The 20,242-nt window shown below is 39.1% G+C and overlaps 1 protein-coding gene across 1 annotated transcript in view; it reads right to left on the bottom strand.

Annotated features, from left to right (window-relative positions):
- Positions 1–20,242, bottom strand: part of LOC124777773 (cytoplasmic dynein 2 heavy chain 1) — an 829,086-nt gene that overhangs the window by 570,800 nt on the left and 238,044 nt on the right. Inside the window, exons 16-18 of the mRNA XM_047253283.1 lie at positions 17,995–18,241; positions 8,996–9,145; positions 5,546–5,751 (exon numbers count right to left, since the gene is read on the bottom strand). Of these exons, the coding sequence (XP_047109239.1) occupies positions 5,546–5,751; positions 8,996–9,145; positions 17,995–18,241 (603 nt within the window). The remainder of the gene's footprint in view (positions 1–5,545; positions 5,752–8,995; positions 9,146–17,994; positions 18,242–20,242) is intronic.

Here is a 20,242-nt window from a genome sequence, read left to right as displayed (position 1 = left end):
TTTGTTCGGTTGCAGACTCTTTACAGCAATACACCACCATTCTCACCTCAGCCTTCACTACATGTAATTACCCCACCAGCCAACTTACAAAGCAGAATTCCCAGGCCGTCAAAAAACTTCGGAGGACACCATTGGTGACTCAATATTACCCTGGTCCGGAATGTGTTAATCAGCTACTTCAACAGGGCCATGACTTCCTAAAATCATGCTCTGAAATAAGAGCCATTCTGTCTGAAATTTTGCCCATCTCACTTAGAATGGCTTTCCATTGCCCTTTCAACCTCTGCAATATTCTTGACAGACCACATACTTTTTCTGCACCCATCTCCCTACCCAAGGGCTCCTACCCCTGTGATTGTCCCCACAACAAGACTTGCCCTATGCACTCTCCTACCAGACCTGTAACTGGAAAAACATATACTATCAAAGGGAGAGCAACCTGCAAAATGACACGTCATATACCAGCTGTTATGTAAACACTGTTCGGCATTCTACATCGGCATGATTACCACCAAATTATCAATTAGGATGAATGGGCATAGGCAGAGGGTGTATACTGGCAATTCGCAATATCCTGTTGTAGAGCATGCTCTACAACATGACAATTGTGACCTCAGTGCCCGTTTCACCACATCCACCATCTTGATTCTTCCCCCAGACACCAGTTTCTCAGTACTCTGCAGGTGGGAAATAGCATTACAACATGTCTATGGTGCTCGCCACCCACCTGGCCTTAATTTACATTAGCATCTTCCAGATCTGCATTTCTTCACTGTAACTACTCTTTGCTTCACTCTGTTTTAGTTTTCTACATCTTTATTTTCCACTGTCCTCCTCCCACCTCAGTTACATACAATACACTTAGCGTTTCACTCTTATTAACTCACGCATTATGTTTAAGCAGTAATGTCTGTCTCCATATTGCCATGTCTTCCACCTTTAGGCTATCAGGTTTTCAAATCTTGTCCGATGCAGGCCCCAACAATCAGTCTTTCCTTCTCATCCCGTACGGTAAGTCTCCCCTGACCCGTAGTTCTGGTGAGTTTCCCAAAATCTAAACATTTTCCTAAACCTCTCCAGTCCTTTTCCTTCATGCCTCTGTGTGTGTGTGTGTGTGTGTGTGTGTGTGTGTGTGTGTGTGTTTGTTTTGCTGCCGCTTGTTGAGTAAATTTTTTATCCAACCAATTAAATAATTTTGTCAATATTTTATTGTTTTCATTGTTGTTATGCATCGATAGATATTTTGGGGCAAAAGGAGAAGTTAATGACGCCAAGGACCTGTCCACAAAATAGCATTTTTTTCTGCTTCTGAAAAAAAAGAAGAGACCTTTCTGTTATGTGGAACTTGATATTGGTGGAGTAAAGGGATTGAATCATATGTAGGCTGCAAAAAGGTAGCTTGTGGAGAAGATAAGGAAGGAATAGAAGCACTTGCACTATAAATATTATGGGTAACAGGACCTAACACTCCAGTGCTTTCCTGCAGAAGAATGTTAGTTAGTTTCATCTCCCAAGGAACATTTGCTCAATCATAATGCTGTGGAATGGGTCTTTTACATTCGAATGACAAACAAGGACTCCAAAATGCATACCTTAAGAGCTATGAACATTTCGTCATCTTCAGTACTGTGAAACAAATCTCTTCTACTTCAAGCTCTTCATTCTCCATATTTTGAGAGGAAGTAGTGTGCGGAAAAAAAAGAAAAAAAATGCCTGCTAACCAGGGGCTCAAAAGAGCTGCGAGCACTTTTTCAGTGGAAAAGTTGTGTTTAAGAGTAGCGAAGATCAACAAGTGGTCATTGTTCTTAAGGTAGGCACTTTAGAACTCTTTTTATTGGATTTTTTTCGTATTTTGATCCGTAATACCACCAATCAAAATATGGAAAGCAAAGAGTCTTCAGTAGAAGGGATTTGTTTCAAAGTATCAAAGATGATAAACTGCTCATAGCTCTCGTGATATGCATTTTAAAGCCCACATTTACTAGACTTTTTTGCTTCAAATGACCAGTCCTGTCATATGTCAGAGTATTGATCATTCCTCCTGGGAATGTATATTTTCCATGAGGAACCTAACTAGTATATGATCTGAAGCAGAAGACTTGTCTCTATTAAGTGAGTTTCTTTGCTTCACCAAGGATTCTAAGTTAGTTGTGTTGGCAGTAGTTCTTGATCTCAATTCTGGAATATTTACTTTGTCTTCTTCACTGAAGGAATTACAGAAAAACCTTGGTCGTAATTCTGCTTTAGTAATGTTATTATCAGTAACATTAGCATTGCTATCACATAGTGATTGTACTGACTGTGTCTTGATGCTGGTGTACTTTACATGTGACCAGAATCCCTTTTGAATTTTCTGCCAGATTTCAAGACAGAATTTCATTGTGGAAACTATTAAAAGCATCTTGTACTGAAGTCAGTGCTAAATTTTGAGCTTCTGTTAAGCGGAGAACACATCTGACTCCTTATTGATCATCCATGAAGCTCAGAAATGTAACTTCTCTTGAACAGGAAGTAGCTGGTTCAGTCCACTCTATTTAATCGGCAATATAAGAATACATAAGGCCTAAGTAAATTTAAATTACAGAGAAGGAATGGCCACGAAATATGCCATTTGGCAGGTACTGCCAATTACATACTGATTATTACTGACTGTACAAGAAACAACTAGACCTAGTTGCACTGCAATAAATCCGGTGAGACGATGCTGGGAGCACTAATGTGGAAAACTGTACAATTCTGTATGGATCCTGTGAACGAAGTTATCTGTTAGGCACTGGTTTCTGCATCAGTAAGACGTTGGCCACTAATGTTTCAGAATTCGTTTCAGTCAACCCAAGAATATCTGTTCTAACACTGGACGTAAAGCATATTAAGGTGACTTTTGTGAACTGTCATGCTCCCACAGAGGAGAGCAAATGTGAAGTGAAAGATGAGTTCTATGCGCAGCTAGAGGCAGTGATGGATGCTATACCAAATGGACACCTGAGGATCCTCCTTGGTGATTTGAATGCCAAGGTTGGGAAAGAACAAATATTCCAAGACACAACAGGTAGGCACAGTCTACACAACCTAAGCAATGACAATGGAGCTAGGTTCATCAGCTTCACTACATCATTAGGGTTGTTCATCTCCAGCACAAACTTCCAGCAGAAAAACATACATAAAGGAACCTGGGTATCAGCAGATGGGAGAACTGTAAATCAAATAGACCATGATGCCATTGATCTTAGAGCCAAGAGATGGGTGTTAGACATTAAGAAAGCACGGGGTGCCAAAGGTGGGAGTGATCATCTCCTGGTCAGAGGCCGTTTGAACATACAGTGTAAAGGAAGAACGGGGCCTAAGTTAAAAAGAGAGGAAAGGTACCATGTGGAGAAACTGAAAGATGAAGCAACGAAAACCAGATACCAGTTGCAACTTAGTAACCGCTTTGAAGCACTCAGTGAAATGGACATGAATCAGGACCTTGAACTAACGTGGGGAAACATCCAGAGCTCAGTTAAGGATACAGCAAAGGAAACACTCATGGGAAACCCAGTGGGCAAGAAGATCTGGTTTGGAAAGGAATGTGCAGATGCCCTGGAAAGGAGAAAGGAAGTCATGAACAAATGCTGAAGGGGACAAATCTGTCACAGGCCAAAGCACAATTTGAGGAGGTGCGAAAGACTACACAATCAATTCTAAGAAGAGCAAAGAGCAAATATATAAGGAATATCGTCACTGAAGCAGAAACAGACTTCAGAGGACAAAAGACTAGGGAAATGTTTCTGAGGGTGAAGTACCTCTGCAAAGGTCACCAGGCCAAGCAGAAATTTGTCAAAGATTCCAGTGATAAGATCCTGATGAACGATAGGGACATAGCTGAGAGATGGAAAGAGTACTTTCGACAGCTGCTAAATTGTGATGAACCCGAACTGCAGTTTGATTTCCAGTACCCAATTACAGCCGATGCAGACCATCCCCCACCTACCCTGGATGAGATAAAAACCAGAATCAGACACCTTAAACAGAATAAGAGTCCAGGTGAAGATGGAATACAGGCTGAAATGATCCTGGCAGGAGGAGAGAAACTTGCATAAAAAATACACCGACTGATACAGGCAATATGGACCAAAGAAGAGCTACCAGGAGAATGGAAAACAGCTCTGACTTGTCCAATACATAAGAAGGGCGACAAACTGAAATGTGATAACTATCGAGGAATCACCCAGCTTAACGTCTGCTGTAAGATCCTGTCCAATTGCCTCATACATAGAATTCAGCCAGTGGCAGAATCGGTGATTGGGGAGTCCCAGGGAGGTTTCTGGCCAGGACGGTCAACAGTAGATCACATCTTCAGTCTCTGACAGCTCACTGAGAAACTGCGTGAATATGGTAAAGATTTGCATATTTTATTCGTTGATTTTAAGAAGGCCTATGATTGCATACACCGCAAGAGCCTGCTCAACTGCTTAAGGGAGTTTGGCATAGCAGAGAAACTCATCAATCTGATAAAGATCTGTCTGAATGAAACATGTGCAAAGGTGAATATGGGAAATCGCGTAACTGAGGAGTTTGAAATTGTGACAAGACTCAGGCAAGGAGATGGGTTGTCCCCTATCCTGTTCAACTTTGCCCTTGAGAAGATCGTACGCGAGACCTTCCAAGAGAATGAAGGGATTGAAATCGAAGGAAAGAGACTGGCATATTTAGCCTACGCAGACGAGATCTGTTTACTCTCTAGGTCAGAAGAGGAGTTGGAGCAAATGACCAAAGCACTAAAGGAGGCTGCCAGCAAATTTGGGCTAAACATAAACAAAGCCAAGACAGAGTACCTCGTTATGTCGTGTGGCCATTGTCAGACTGCTGATCATCTACAATCACTGCAGGTTGGGGACCATTCCTACAAGAGAGTGCAAGAATTCAAATACCTAGGAGCACTTTTCACTGAGAACTTGTCATGTGAAGCAGAGATCAATGTCAGAATACAAGCAGGAAACCGATCTTACCACAGCCTAGCACAACTGCTTCGGTCCAAATCTCTCTCCAGACAGTTCAAGATTCGACTGTACAAAACCCTGATCCAGCCTGTTGTTCTATATGGCTGTGAGACATGGAGTATGCAGAAACAGGACTTCCATAAGCTCCTTGTTTTTGAGAGAAAAGTTCTTCGGAAGATCTTTGGTCCAGTTCTGGATGCAGTTACAGGGGAGTGGAGGATCAGATACAACCAAGAGCTTGAGGAACTATACCAGCAGCCCAACACAGCAGGAACTGTCAAAGCCAAACGAATGCAGTGGGTTGGCCATGTGGCCCGGATGGAGGATCACAGATGGCCTCGAAAGCTCCTTGATTTCACACCTACAGGAAAGAGACTGCCAGGGAGACCCAATAAGCATTGGAGGGATGGACTCCATGAAGATTTAAACCAAATGTAAATAGATGTGGACGAAAGGCGGATAGCAGCAATGGACAGAATACAGTGGAGGAGGAAACTTGTAGTTGCGTGCGGTCCACTGGGCCTGATCATGTTGTGGTAGTAGTAGTAGTACAAGAAATTACTTACACCAGTTTTTCATAGATTTCCATTAGTTGTTTCCATTCAGCTCTCTTTGCTCGTATTGTGTCCAGACCTCGGAGGAGGATTTCTGTGCCACCATCCTGCAAATCAGTTTCACGGGGTCGTGCTTGTTCCCAACGTAACCTAAACTTCTCCATTTCTTCCAAAATCTCTGAGGTGCGTGTCTCCAAACTTTGTTTTACATTTTCCACCTGTCAAAAAAGACAGTGATAAAAAAAATCACAAATGTATGATAAATTCCAGTTATGCATCAAAGTAAAGATTTTTCCCATTGAAGCACTGTTGAGTTCTGATTTTGCTTTTCAAGATATTCAACTAATCCAATGTAAATATCAAAAGAAATATATCTACTGAACTATGGAAAGGTCTGGCAGCTGAAGCCACACTGTGTGGCTTCAGCTGCCAGGGACTACAGTCATGAATGTGTGAGTTGCGTTTGTTTGTGTTTGTGTGTGTGTGTGTGTGTGTGTGTGTGTGTGTGTGTGTGTGTGTGTGTCATCTCCGCTATATGGAGCAGCAACTTTCCTTTTCATAATATTGTTATATTCCATCCTGGATTTTCCATTGTTTGATATCTACTGAACTGATGCTCAGTGCCTATGCCATCTACGACAGAAGAACATCTATACTCCAGTAACACTAAAATTTCAAACACAGAAAAATAGAAGTTCTACCATTAACAGCTCTTAAGATACTGCTGGCTGTGTTTTGCTCAAAACATGAGGAACTAGTAAAGAAGACGGCAGAGTAATAGCTACATTTTCATCTATAAAACCACCATGTGTTACAGATTCTGGATAAGGCAATACATTTCAAATATGTACAGAATTTTAATAAGTAAATAATTATGTGAATGACACTTCTAATATTATTATAATATAAAAAATTAGCTTGTATATTCAGATAAATTAATTAATAAAACGTTCAATTCAAATTTGGCACTTCCTTTTATAAAGCTTCTAAACAAACAAGATGCTGCTGCTTGGCAAGTTTTGTTCCTGTTGTACACTTCCTACAATCAATTCAATTTCAGATCTGCTTGCTGATGTTTCTGCCCCTGTGCATGGTTGTTAAGCGTTTGTTTTGTGCTACATTTCATGTGTGAATGATGGCAAATTTTTCTCCTTCTTTCAAGTCTTCTCTGTCAATTTATGGAACGTAGCTTCCTTTTTGTGATATATTTGTATACTTGTCTTAACAGTATTGGTAACTTATACTCCACTGAGGTAACAAGATGGGTGGTTCTGCTGCATAGTTGCTCATTCTCCCATCTGTTTAGATGATGAGCATACTGAGCGTAGTTTACCCTCTCCTCTTCAAAGTTTAATTACATGCTCTTTCTGCATGCATTTGTAATTACATTGATTGTTTTCATCATACAATGGGTGACAGTATATATTTCCTTATTCTATACATTGTTATCACATTGCTTTTAGATTGGATGTATTATTTCCTTCATTTTGTGACTTAGTCTTAATATGTTCTCCAAAGATGCATCCACACTTTTTTACTACTTCCAATGGTTTGTCAGTGACAGTTTAACCAGTTTTCATAACAATATGTTTGGGAAGGGTTTCATCATCATTTCCAACATTCTTTACTTAAGTTTTCAATGTTTTCCACTAGAAAATTCAGGCTTAAAATTTCCTTTATAATATTACCCTTTCTGTCGTCTGCCTGTCACTTAATATAATAACTTTTTCCCTAATTTCCATTACAGCTTTCACTGTAGAGTTTCAGTAACAACACCTTGTTCTCATCCTTGATGTGTTGCTTTTGGTTTAAAATCTTTCACATCACTTGATGCTTTTTGCTTTTGATCTTCATCTTAATTTCAGTTTGACACTAGTCAAATTATGATCAATTTCTTCTTTTTTCCACACAATTTAACCAATAACACTTTTTATGGAATGCTCCAACAGATTGTTTACATTCCAGTCACAGAAAGACAGAAAGGCAGGCTAATACCTACCATTAAAAGCATTTAATAAAAAGATCACAAAAGTTTAGCTGTTTTGTTCCTCCTTCTGGGAGGCAAGAGGAAATGGAAGCGGAAGGAGGGGAGGCGGCAGGTTGTTAAACAGTCATACCATCCGGCCACATAGGAGCATTCCCCTCGTAACTCAGTACCACCCAGGACTGGAGCAACTGAATTACATTCTCCGCCAGGGTTTTGACTATCTTTCATCATGCTCTGAAACAATAAATGTCCTGCCCACTATCCTTCCCACAACTCCCACAGTGGTATTCTGCTGTCCACCAAACCTACATAACATACTTGTCCATCCCTACACAACGTCTGCTCCCAACCCCTTACCTCACGGCTCATATCCCTGTAATAGATCTAGATGCAAGACCTGCCCCATACATCCTCCCACCACCATTTACTCCAGTCCAATCACAAACATCACCTACCCTATCAAAGGCAGGGCTACCTGTGATACCAGTCATGTAAACTACAAGCTAAGCTGCAACTACTGTGCTGCATTCTACTTGGTCATGACAACCAATAAGCTGTCTGTCCGCATGAATGGCCACTGACAAACTGTGGCCAAGAAACAAGTTGGAGCACCCTGTTGCAGAGCACACTGCCCATCACGACATCCTTCATTTCAATGACTGCTTCACAGCCTGTGCCATAAGGATCCTGCACACCAACACCAGCTTTTCTTAATTGAGCAGGTGGGAATTTTCCCTGCAGTATACCCTATGTTCCCCTAACCCTCCTGGCCTCATCCAGTCCCTTCCCTGTTCCCATTCCAGCACTACAAAGCCCTCACTCCACCATCGCACTCAGTCTTTATACTTCTCTTCTTTCCAATACCCCCCCCCCCTCCACGCCCACCTCTCCCCTGCCCACCATGTAACCTTCCAACTGTACATAGCTGCTCTACCCTCTCTCCACCTCGGCCCTGCGCATTCCCCAGTAGCACTACTTCACTGTCCCCACCCCTATCATACTATCCCTCCCCGCCCCACCCCTGCCTCTTCCTTAACCCCATCCAGTGGCCACTCCCATCATGCGCTGGTGCTGGTGCTCGCAGTGTGGCTTCAGTTGCCAGAGACTACAGACACGTATGTGTGAGTTGCGTTTGTGTGTGTGTGTGTGTGTGTGTGTGTGTGTGTGTGTGTGTGTGTTTGTGAGTGTGTGTGTTTTGTCTATTTTTGATGAAGGACTTGGCGGCCAAAAGCTTATCTGTGATCATCTTTTGTTGTCCTATCTGTGACTCAGCATCTCTGCTATACGGTGAGTAGCAACTTTCCTTTTTATAATAAAATAATCATTATACTTTTTGTATTGCAGTTTGCACTACATGCATGTTCATTTCAGTTAGCTGCTTTACTTTATGTGTCTTTAATACCTCTCTGCCTTTAAATTTACTTATGAATTTCAGATTTTTATGTGTCACAAAAAATAATGATATATAAGAATACCTGCTTTTCTATGAGGAATTGATGATTATCTAAAATGAATTGAAAATTTGCCCATTCAGAAGCAGTTTGATTCATTTCTTCTATCCTTTCTTTCGTCCATACAGCAAGAACTTTATTCTTCTTTTTTGATTCTTCATACAATTCTATCATCTGGAAAATAAAGCAATTATGTTACTATGTTATCTTTACACACACACACACACACACACACACTCACACACACTTTCACTGCAAAATCCCTTATTAAAAGATGGAACAAAGTGTGGCCTTATTAAAAGATGCAATGTAATGTCTAAATGTTCAGAGCCTACAACAGAAGCGATGTGGGAGCACTGGGCCCCACCAGCCTGCAACCACACCAGTCACCCTACCAAGTGCCACCAGTGGCATCAGGGGTCAGGAGAATCATGGGGTCAAGAGTTATGGGGTGGGCTAACTGTGTAGTTACTTTTGTGAGGCCAGAAAAACCAGTGGGTACCTCTTAGTTTAATCATTTCAGACCCTTTGACTACAAATGTGTGCATTATCTTTTAATGTGTCTTAGCTGCATCAGAAATATTTCTCCCCAGTGGAAACCTAATATACACATTTGTGAATGTTAAATCTTTTCATCATGGGCTCCTAACTTCTGGGCATCACTATTAAAATATATCAAGTCAATGTAGGAGCACAGCAGCTTGTGACCACCACAATACATGGATGTGGTTGGATTGTTACAGTCCACTGTATAATTTAATATTATTGTTGTTATTTTGCATGATAGTTAGCAAATGACCAGTTAACTTATTACAACAGTGAATATTTTAAAATTAGTTATTTTGGTTCATAAAAAGAAGGCAAATGCAAAAACTGTAATTTTGATAATGGGTATTTTTGTATAAATCTTGCGTCAAAAATCATTAAAAAATCACCTAGAGCATTACAGCATGAAGAAAAAATTTCCTTCATACAGTAAAAATTCAGGTCTGAAAGAGCTAAAGGTTATTCTATAGATGAATGGCTACAACATGTGTGATGACACAGTGTAATTTACTTCAGTGTTCCATCCCTTGTGTTGAATCAATTTTGTTTTACTTACCTAGCCATTGGACTAACAGTAGCAGAAGCCTAAGCAATGTAGGCAATCCAGGTGTCTCGTGATTGGACAGAAGGCTGAGTCTGTAAAAATCAGTACGGGTGATGCAATGCAAAATCAGAAACACAAGATGTCACTGGTGAGGAAGCTATTAATCACTGGTTAATCAGGTGGCGCAGTTGATGGCAGACAAAACATCTTCAGTGGTAACTAGCAGAGGGAGACAAAGAATTACAGTTGTCGAACTCACAGAGTCTAGGGGTGGATACAGCTGTGGTGAACATCCTTACTCCATTTTTCAGTAGATGAGTGAGCATGTGTTATCATTTATAGAGGACCTTGTGTTATCGAATGACACAGAGGGTTGGTCAGACAAACAGTTGTTGCAGACACAAAAATTGCGCTTGTCAGGAAGCAAAATCATATGTAGATTGCGTGGAGCCACTAAACAAGCAGAAACTTTTGAGCAACTCTAACAGGGATTGGTACAGGGATAAAGGAAGCAAAATAGCATGCAATTTGTCCATGCACAATTGAGTGGCATTTCTAAGAGGCCTAACGTAACCACACAGGATTTTTTGATAGAATTAGGAACCTTAATGTACACGCATATGGGTTAACATTTCATGGGGAGGTAAGTAAGGAGTTACTACAGGAAGCTGATCAAACAGCATTTGATCCTTTCCTGAGGGGCTCGGCACCAGAGATGTCTAGGAGGGTGTGCACTGGTGCACTCAGGGATCTCCATGGAGCAGTTAGGCTGCCATTACAATTTGAGGAGATTGATGTTTCGATGGCGGTAAGATCAGAAAATGTATTTCTGTCAAATATTAGATTTTTTAATTGTCAGCATACAGAGCATGTGTGAAGCAAATGATGCTAGCCAGGGAGTAATAGGAATGGAATGAATTATGACAAAAAGGGTAGTACGGATCAGCAGCAGTGGAAAAGAAATAAAGGCAGGGTTTGTCCCAGGGGTGAGGGGTGTAAATAAGCACCTACTGAACTTAAAAATGAACCAAAGACTTGAAAAAAGGCACTGCTAGTAAAAGTAAATGCAGTGAAAATGGACATCTGGAATGTGCCATATTGGACTTAACAGCTGATAGGACGTATAAGGTATTGTTGGACACAGGGGCACATATGTTGGTGGCTTCAAGAGAGTCGTTTGATATGAGGCAATGGAACCCACCACATTATGAGTTGCTTGGGGTAGGGGATAGTGATATACAACCACTCGGGTCAATAATGATGAATTTTTAATTGAAGGCAACTAAGTGTAGAAGTGGTATCTCATGAAAGTGAGAGATATAATACGATTCTAGGGTTAGACTTAGTGGGAAAATATTCTGGTTGGGGAAGCTATTGTCAATGTCAATCTGTCATTAGGACTGTTGCAAAATGCAATCCAGGTGAATGGTGAACTATGACACTGAGAATTAATTTCCATGACTGTGTGTGAAGCGGCATCAGGAAGTTGATATGAATGAATGTGGAACCTGACTTCCCAGTAGATATGTTGTATGTGGTGGAACTGTTAGGAGATAGTGAAGTATTAGATGCAGCATGTTGTTTAGTGAAGCAAAGCATCATACGCTTACAAGAGAGGGCTGCAGTTAAGGTAGTACCTGTCACTGTGGATAATTTTAATTGTTAAAGGAAACATTGGTGGTGATGTTAGATTTTCTATAGGAGGAGAATTGCTGCACAGAAGGTTTAGGCTATAAAACAGCACAGAATATTGCTAAGACTGCAATTCGTGAAAAGATGAAGCACAGATGAAAAATCTGTTGTTAGAATTTCAGGACTTGTTCTCTCCATGACGACCACTGCCTGCAGTATCCGTCACACAGCACAGGATCCTGATAGAGGACGAAGCACTGGTGTACAGGGGGCTGCACTGAGTACCACAGTTTCTGCAGTCAATTCTAGAAGAGTTTACAAATCAACACTATTTTAGAAGAGTTTACTAATCAACAGTAGGCCAACGGCATAATAGAAGCGAGTAGTAGCCCCGGTAGGCAGGAATTGTAACTGCACCAAAGAAATCTATGGATTGTTTGAGGAAACATTGATTCTGTTGCTATTATCACCACTAAACAGAAAGACTACAACAGATGCCTAACCAGTTCCAAATATCACACAGATGCTTGACAATCTTGGGTGGTGTTGGTACTTCTCAACAACAGACTTGAAGAGGGGGTACCAACAGTTAGAAATAGCTGAAGAGAACAGAGCCAAGACTGTGTATTCAGCACCTTGGAGACATTATCAGTACAAAAGCAAGCACCAGCAACATTCCAGACAACATTCCAGCATTTACTGGACAGGGTGTTGAAAGGATTGAAGCCTCATCAATGTCTAGTATATCTAGATGATATAACCATACTTTCACAGGAGTTGCATGTCTCACATTAAATACAGAAAAGTTTCACTTTGCATTGCAAGAAGTAAATTAATTGGGTCACATAATTAGTAAGTATTGAGCGAGGACTTGTAAAACCTATTTTTGACCTTTTTTTGTATGTGTACTGATATTTCTATGTCAATTTGTAGTATTGCTTATGTAGAATGCTGTATCTGTCATGAAAATTCTTTGACTAAGTATACATATTACAGTTATGTGAACTTTTGAATGATGTTGTTTAAATTGTGCTTATGAATTTAAATAACTACAGGAATGATTGTTATATAATGTACTTTAAATGACTTGGACCATTGTTAGGGAGCATAAGGTTGAATGTAAAAGATGTGGAGAAGCCCCGCAGCTACGGAAGTAGCCTGGCGGAGTGGAAGAGGTCTGGTTGGCACGCAAGTGGCAACTCATCCTGGGCTCAGCAGTGCTTGGTTAACATCTTGCTAGCAGTAGTGGATAATTTTGGCTCATATTCTTAGAGTTTTGAGGCCAGAGGAGCTTAAGAGCAGTATTTATGGGCCTCAGTTGCTGCATTTGGTGATACCATTATCACAGCATGGTTTTTGGCCCTGTAAAAATATAATTCCAATGCCAATAAGATCAGTAATAGGGCAAGGTCAATAGTACTGCCATGATTGCATCGCCACCAGGTTAACAGCCACTGCGAATTATGCTGCCACTACCATCAGTCTTGAACTAAATTGTTTATATTTGGCACTCTGTAAATGGACCAGGTATTTGCGAAATTTGGTTGATTTTAATAATAATCGTGGTGTTGCTAAAAACTCTATCTTACACCCATGGCTATCCCAAATCACAAACCTGGACAGGAATCCTATACTAGTGAATTTAATTCTGAGTGTCCCAGTTTATTATGGAAAGACTCACTTGGCAGCTGTAAAAATAGTTATGACTGCTTTCTAATGTGTGGAGTTATAGTGTTTAAAGTTCAGTTTTATAGTTTTGAGAAGTACTCCATTTACAGTGCATTTTTAGACCAATCTGCGGTCATTTCCTTAAATAATTTGCCTTATTCGAAAAGCTTCCTGAAAATAGTGACATTAATCTGTAATGAAAAAAGATTATTAATAGTTGCAATAATGCACTTTGATCAGAATTAGTAAGTTTATCAGTGTTCATTTCATGAAAAAGTGTTTTAATTAATGTTGTGTAGGCATCTGTACAGCCAAATATATTTTGAGTAGGTTAAACGACTGCTTATCAAACCACATTTGTTAAAGAGTTATAGTTTGTTGTTCTTTACATAATTAATGATGTAGCAAAGCAAAGGCTCCTTCATAGCCTGTGTAGTTACATTTGCATTTTGTTTAATTACTTCAAACCAAGTTTAAGAAAGATATATTTACTGTATTACCTATTCTAATGCAAGTTGGTTAATGCACAGGCATAGAGATCCTGTACTAAGCAATGATGTTATAGAATATGATCATTAACAGAGTCCCTGATTTAAATCAGAATCATTTTGTGCTCTTGCCTATTTAGTATTACTACAAGTTTCGTGTGTGTTGGTACCTGGTTCTATAAACTGTTGAATCTAGTTCATTTAAAAATACATGTTGCTGAGAGGTAGATGTTACTGTTTACTATCTCACTGGCCATTTGTCTGACTTACTAGTCAGTAGCGCATTTATCTGCATGGTTAGGTTACTGTGTTTAATGTGAACAGGTATAAAGAAAGAGTTTAGTGTATGTGTGTCAAGGAAGGTTAGGTTAGCCTTAGCATTGCCTTCTTCTTTATTGCACTGTTTGACACAAGAATGCCTACTTAGGCTGATGACTGATATTAATACGTAATATTACAACTTACTTTTATGCTGGGAGAACATTTGTTTATTTACTATTAGTTATACTCTGCTGGAGTGTTTCGGAAATGAATCCCAGTTTGATTTGCTGTTCCATTAGGTTATCTCACAGTCACAACTTTCAAAAATTCCTTGCAGATATGTAGCATTAGCACTGATTACCGTTAAAGGTAGGTAAGCAGTGTTACCGTTACACTTGGTACCACTTGACAGGACATTTATTGTTTTTGATCATAAAATACAGTAAGTATCTAGTGAAAAACTAGTGTGGTTCGAGCAGTATATGTCCAATGGCATGTGAGTGCACTGATCCAGTAGAGTGAACAAAAATAGATGTTGCATACAAAAGTAAATTGTAATATACATTCAGAATGGACAAAGACGCGAATGCAGTAAGTACACCGAATGAAAGAAAAAAAACAGTGCCGGACAACATGGGAAATGCTGCCAGCAGATGTAGTAGTTCATGTAAGCAGATAAGAGAAGGTGCTAGTGATAGGCAGCTAGCCAATACGCAATATCACGAATGTGTAAATGAATAGATCGAGATGTTGAGACCATCCCAAACCAAACAAGAAAACATAGAAGATGCAAATGATGAGGACTTTGCAGAAGTTAGCAGTTATGTGAACAAGTCAGTTGACATGTTTGATTCACCACAAATAAAGAAAGAGCTGAAAGAAGCATATGAGGTAGAGCCAGAGCACGAAAATTCAGTAGAACAAGGAAATACACAACCATTGACTGTGACTGACTATTTAAAAATATTGTCTGATCAAATGAAAACACAAAATATGTTGTCAGATCTAATGAAAACACAAATCAGCAGTCTTGACAACCGAAGTTAGCAATCTTAAAAGCCAGCTTAAAACACAGGTTAGTGATCTCAAAAGTCAAATGAAATTTAATAACACTAAATTAAGTCAACAGATTGAACAGGTAGACCAAAAAGTAGGTACTTTAAGTTCTGTTGTCACTTAAATGAAAAATGAAATTAATTTCATAAATCAAAACTGGCTAATATGCAGGAACAAATTAATGATATTAATGAAAGATTTACGTTGATGTGCTTGATTTCTCTTCGGGTAACTGAGGACTACATTATGTGTCTAAATCTGAGTCTTTCTGCCCCCACATTTCTTTGTAAATCTGAGTCTTTCTGCCCCCACATTTCTTTCCAAACTGTTGACAAACTACTCGCTGTATCTGACAGTAACAGTTAATATATGTTCTCATACCTGCTTTGCTTTTTTCTCTGTCACCTAGTTTGGTGGGTTGCTGCCCCACTTATTTATTCTGAGACCTACTCCCCACTTAACTTTGGTTTCAGCTCATTTTGTCCCTCATCTTGGAGCCCACAGGCTCAGATGTTGAAAGAATTCACTTTTCTTAGAATGTACATATAAAATGTTTACATTTCTCATACATTTCTCTCAAGGTCAGCTGTTAACTTCAGAAATGGCATATCCTATAAAATGTTATATCTCCAATTTTGGAATTTTGTAGTTATTTATTCACTGCTCTCAACTGTTAATTACAACTCTACTTTTGTGTTGAGGTTTGTCTTTAAATCAAAATGTTTGACTGCTGCAATTATTGATGGCATTCTTGACATACTACTTAAGAAATCTGCAACAAGAGCAATCACACAGGCAGCCTGCACTAATTATTTTAAACTTCACTTTAAAAATAACAATTTCTTCTTCACATATTACGATGAATGGATATCAGGAGGGAGGACTGTTATGCCTGAATCCTATTTTCCTTTTCAGCTCTGACTGAGACTGGCTCAAAATGAGAACATTTCTCTTCTCCACTCATAAACCAATCATCATCACACAAACAGACAGTGAAATTTTGTAATGAAGGGATTTGGATCACTTGTGGCAATTCTGTGGCATAAAGTAAGAGATAACTACAAGATTAATATGTAAAAGGTTAGAAGAAGCAGCAAAAATTTTATACCAGTTGTATATTAACACAGATTTAGCTGACGCTGTTTACAATTATTTACATCAACCTACTTGTGATCCCACTCTTCATGAAAAGAGAATTCAATATAGTGAAAATCTTGGAGGGCTGTCGAATTTTAAAGTGAGCGTGGGTTTGCTAAAACACTTAAAGTCAATACATGATATTCATGAACTTCAAATACAGGAAGAAAAACTGCCTGCTGATTCTTTCAAAATCATACTCTGGAATGAATTGAGGGAAGAAGATTATGCTCTCAAAAATGTTTACAATGCTGATGGAACTGGGCTCAATTGAAAATCTTTGCCAAGAAAAACTCTCCCTTCACATTGTGAATAACCAGCATCTGGTCCTAAAATAAGGAAGGATCATATTAATGCTTTAGCTTCTGCTAATTCATCTGGTAGCCACTGACAGTCAATGCTCATCACTGGTGAAAGTAAGAAAATGTTGTTTCAAATTCATTAATATGTTTGCAATACCTATTGTTCACACCTCACAAAAGAGCACCTTGACGGACAGTATAATTTACATGGAATGGCTTATGGAAGCTTTTGTATCCTCTGAAAAAACTCATCACTTAAAAAATAGCAAAAGGGAGTAAATATTACTGTTCCACTGTTCCTTGACAAAGCACTAACTCATCCATAATGTGATATCTTAAACAAAAAGGATTAATTCATTAAATTGATACTTCTTCCACATATCATAATCTCCTTCTTACAGCGTATGGATCAAGATGTTATTGAGACTTTCAAATAGTGTCGCAGAAAGGAACTGTTATGCAAGCTATTGTAAGAAAGCGGGAGGGAGAAGAAAGTCTATTACAAAATCATTAAAAAAATATTGATTTGAAAGACAATTCCCAAATGACCAGGGCAACATAGGATACTATAGATGAACAGAATTTGAAAAGTTCCTGCAGTAAAATTTGGGTATGGTGGAAAGTTCTCAAAGTCTAGCTGAAAATGATGAACAGAATGACCTGTCCAAAATGCTTAGTATCCTAAAAGAAGTCAGTTGCCATCAGTGTGATGAAGAAGACATTCAAGAATGGATGAGCATTGACAATGCAATCTAGGGTACCAAACCGTACAGGATAGCGAAATTGTAAACCTCATCACTGATAAAGCTGATGCTGCCAGCATCTCATCAACAAGTGGTCTTGAAAATGAAGATGGAAATATATTGGCCGCTTCTGAAGCAATTACATGTTTAGATACTGCCTTATGATTGTTTGAATCTTGAGATAAAAGTAGCTAGTATCAGATAGCAGTCCTGAAAAAATTTTGTGACTTAGCTGCTCGTAAGTGGATAGGCTCACTCAGGCAGGCAAAAATTAAGGATTTTTTAAAACATCACTAGCAACTCTATACATATGCATTGTACATGCAAAATGCATATGTATTACTTTTTTTTTGTATACTAGGCTGTAATACGTACATTCCTACTGTATTTGCCTTTGTAAAAATAAGAAAGATTCATGTCATTATAAATATAAGTACTTTTTACTGATAAATTGGTAAATAAACAAGTATAGTTCGATTATCCAAATAAAGTGGTTTCCCAAAACCTATGTCACCAGTCAGTCTGGATAACTGATGTTCTTCTGTACATTATTCATATCTCACTTGAAATTTAGACAAAGCATAAAACAAATACAAGAATAAAATTTAAAATGCAAACAGAAGTCAAACCACTAAGACTAAACAACCTGTGGTGCTGATTCCTTTATTTCTGCATGTATTCTTGTAGCATCAGCAATCTCATCAATGGATTGTGGCTGTTTTCCAAGAGCAGCTACTGATTCAGAAGCAAACTTCTGGATTTTAGCAGCATCTGTCAGTATAGATACTTGCAAAGAGGCTACTATGGCATCCCAGTAACGGCGATTATGTAGTTCTAATTCAGAGCAAAGAGCCTTAACACTTACAGAGAAACATCCAACTTTCTCCTCTGTTCTGTGAAATTAAACAAAACAATAAAAATCATTGCTGTAGAACTGTTTTTCAGATAATAATGATTTAATTTTGGGTGTGACAGTGGAAAATCACAATTGAAAGAAAATAATTATGGAAAGGATGGACATTAACTCTATCACCACTAAGGTGGAGGGGGGGGGGGGGGCAAAAATTGCCCTTAGTATTTATTTTCTCATTAAAATATTTCTCAATATGGCAGAAAGAAATGCAGTTTCTGACTGTTGGTACGGCTGTATTGTGTTGCCATTGTTGTTTTGAAGTAAATCTCCTATGTTGTTCGAACAGTTGCACATTAATTGCAGTTCTAATAAATTGGAGGTTTGTCACAGATGAATAGGTGTCAGCTATAATAAATGAAGCAAGTGAAGGTGATGAAAGTGATCCAGAAGAAGATGATACAGTTGTGACACACAATAGTGACACATCAATTGAAAATGAGTCAAGTTCATGGAGTTCATCACTGATGAACAGCATGCTGCTGCTTCCAGCATCACTGTTATAGAAAAAAGCGGTAGGGAATATATTACTGCACCTCCAAGGCGAGTGCACAGGTCAGTACAAAATATAGAGAATTTTCATGAAGGTTTGACTCATGAAGGCTTGACCACTAGTGCGACAGAATCTTTCAAAAAGTTTATAACTCCCAAAATAATGAACATTATCGTGGACTATACAAACCAAGAAGCTCGTAATAAGAACTTAAAACTTACAACCACAGAAGAAATGTACACCTTCATTGGTATTTGGATACTCATAGGCACAAATAATGACACTACAATGCCTGTTGAGGGCTTACAGGGCAAAGTACTGGGAAAGAATATCTACATAGCTACAATGAGTCATATTTGATGTGAAGAACTTCTGTCCCTGATTAGATTTGATAATAAAGAAACAAGAACTGAAAGACGAAAGCAGGATAAGTTTTGCCCCCTCCATGAAATTTTCAACAAAATTGATGAAATGTTTATGAAATACTACATACCAAGTGCAGATCTAATGATCGATGAAATGCTCTCCCTATTTCGAGGAAGATCCAGTATGGCATATTGATTAGGATGTTATCAGATGCACACACCCAGTATGTTCTAAAAATGGAGGTCCACGCAGGGAAGGATGAACGACCTGCTGAGGAACGGAGTGCAAAGGCAGTTGTTAGATGACTAGTGAATCTGCTGGCAGGAAGTTGGAGAAATATGATAACATATTGTTATGATACATCCATAGACCTAGCCAAGGAGTTTTACAATAATGACAAGTTAACTTTGGTGGGAACATCGAAGAGTAACAGAAAACACATACCAGAACAGCTAAAGAAGATGCAGGGTCGAGAGCTATTTTCCTCTAAGTTCTTATTCACAGATCCGAAAACAGGCAACACACCAGTTACTTCAGTTTCATACATCTCCAAACTGAACCCTACTAAGAATCTTCTACTTGTTTCCACACAACACAATGATAACAAGGTGGATGAGTCACCTGGGGGGGGGGGGGGGGGGGGGGGGGGGAAGAAGAAGAAGAGAGAGAGATAGATAAACATCAGTCTCTACTACAATGAAACCAAAGGGGGCATAGACAGCATTGATCAAATGATGTGACAACATTCAGTAAAACAAGGGATGAGGAGGTGGCCATTATCTCTCTATTTCACCTTGATAGATATTGCCTGTCTCAATGCTGGAACAATTTTCATGATAACAACCCAAACTGGAATGAGAAGAAGCATAACGTAAGAAAGCTGTATCTGCTAGAATTAGGTCAACAGCTCATTAGGCCACCTGTGGAAGAGAGAGCAAAGAATTTCATGGGTTTACAAAAGCCTATCATCTCTGCAATGGAAAGTGTCCTAGGGAAAACACTGCTCAGCATTACTGCAACTGTTCAATCTGTTGAATTTTATTCCAGAGGAAGGTGTCATATTTTGTTTGAAGAGTAAAAACTCTAAAAAGGAAAAAGACAAGATGACAAAATTGTCTATAGTTT

This window comes from Schistocerca piceifrons, chromosome 2 (genome assembly GCF_021461385.2).
Source record: "Schistocerca piceifrons isolate TAMUIC-IGC-003096 chromosome 2, iqSchPice1.1, whole genome shotgun sequence".
NCBI classification, from domain to species: domain Eukaryota; kingdom Metazoa; phylum Arthropoda; class Insecta; order Orthoptera; family Acrididae; genus Schistocerca; species Schistocerca piceifrons.
This window is presented reverse-complemented; position numbering and strand designations above follow the sequence as displayed.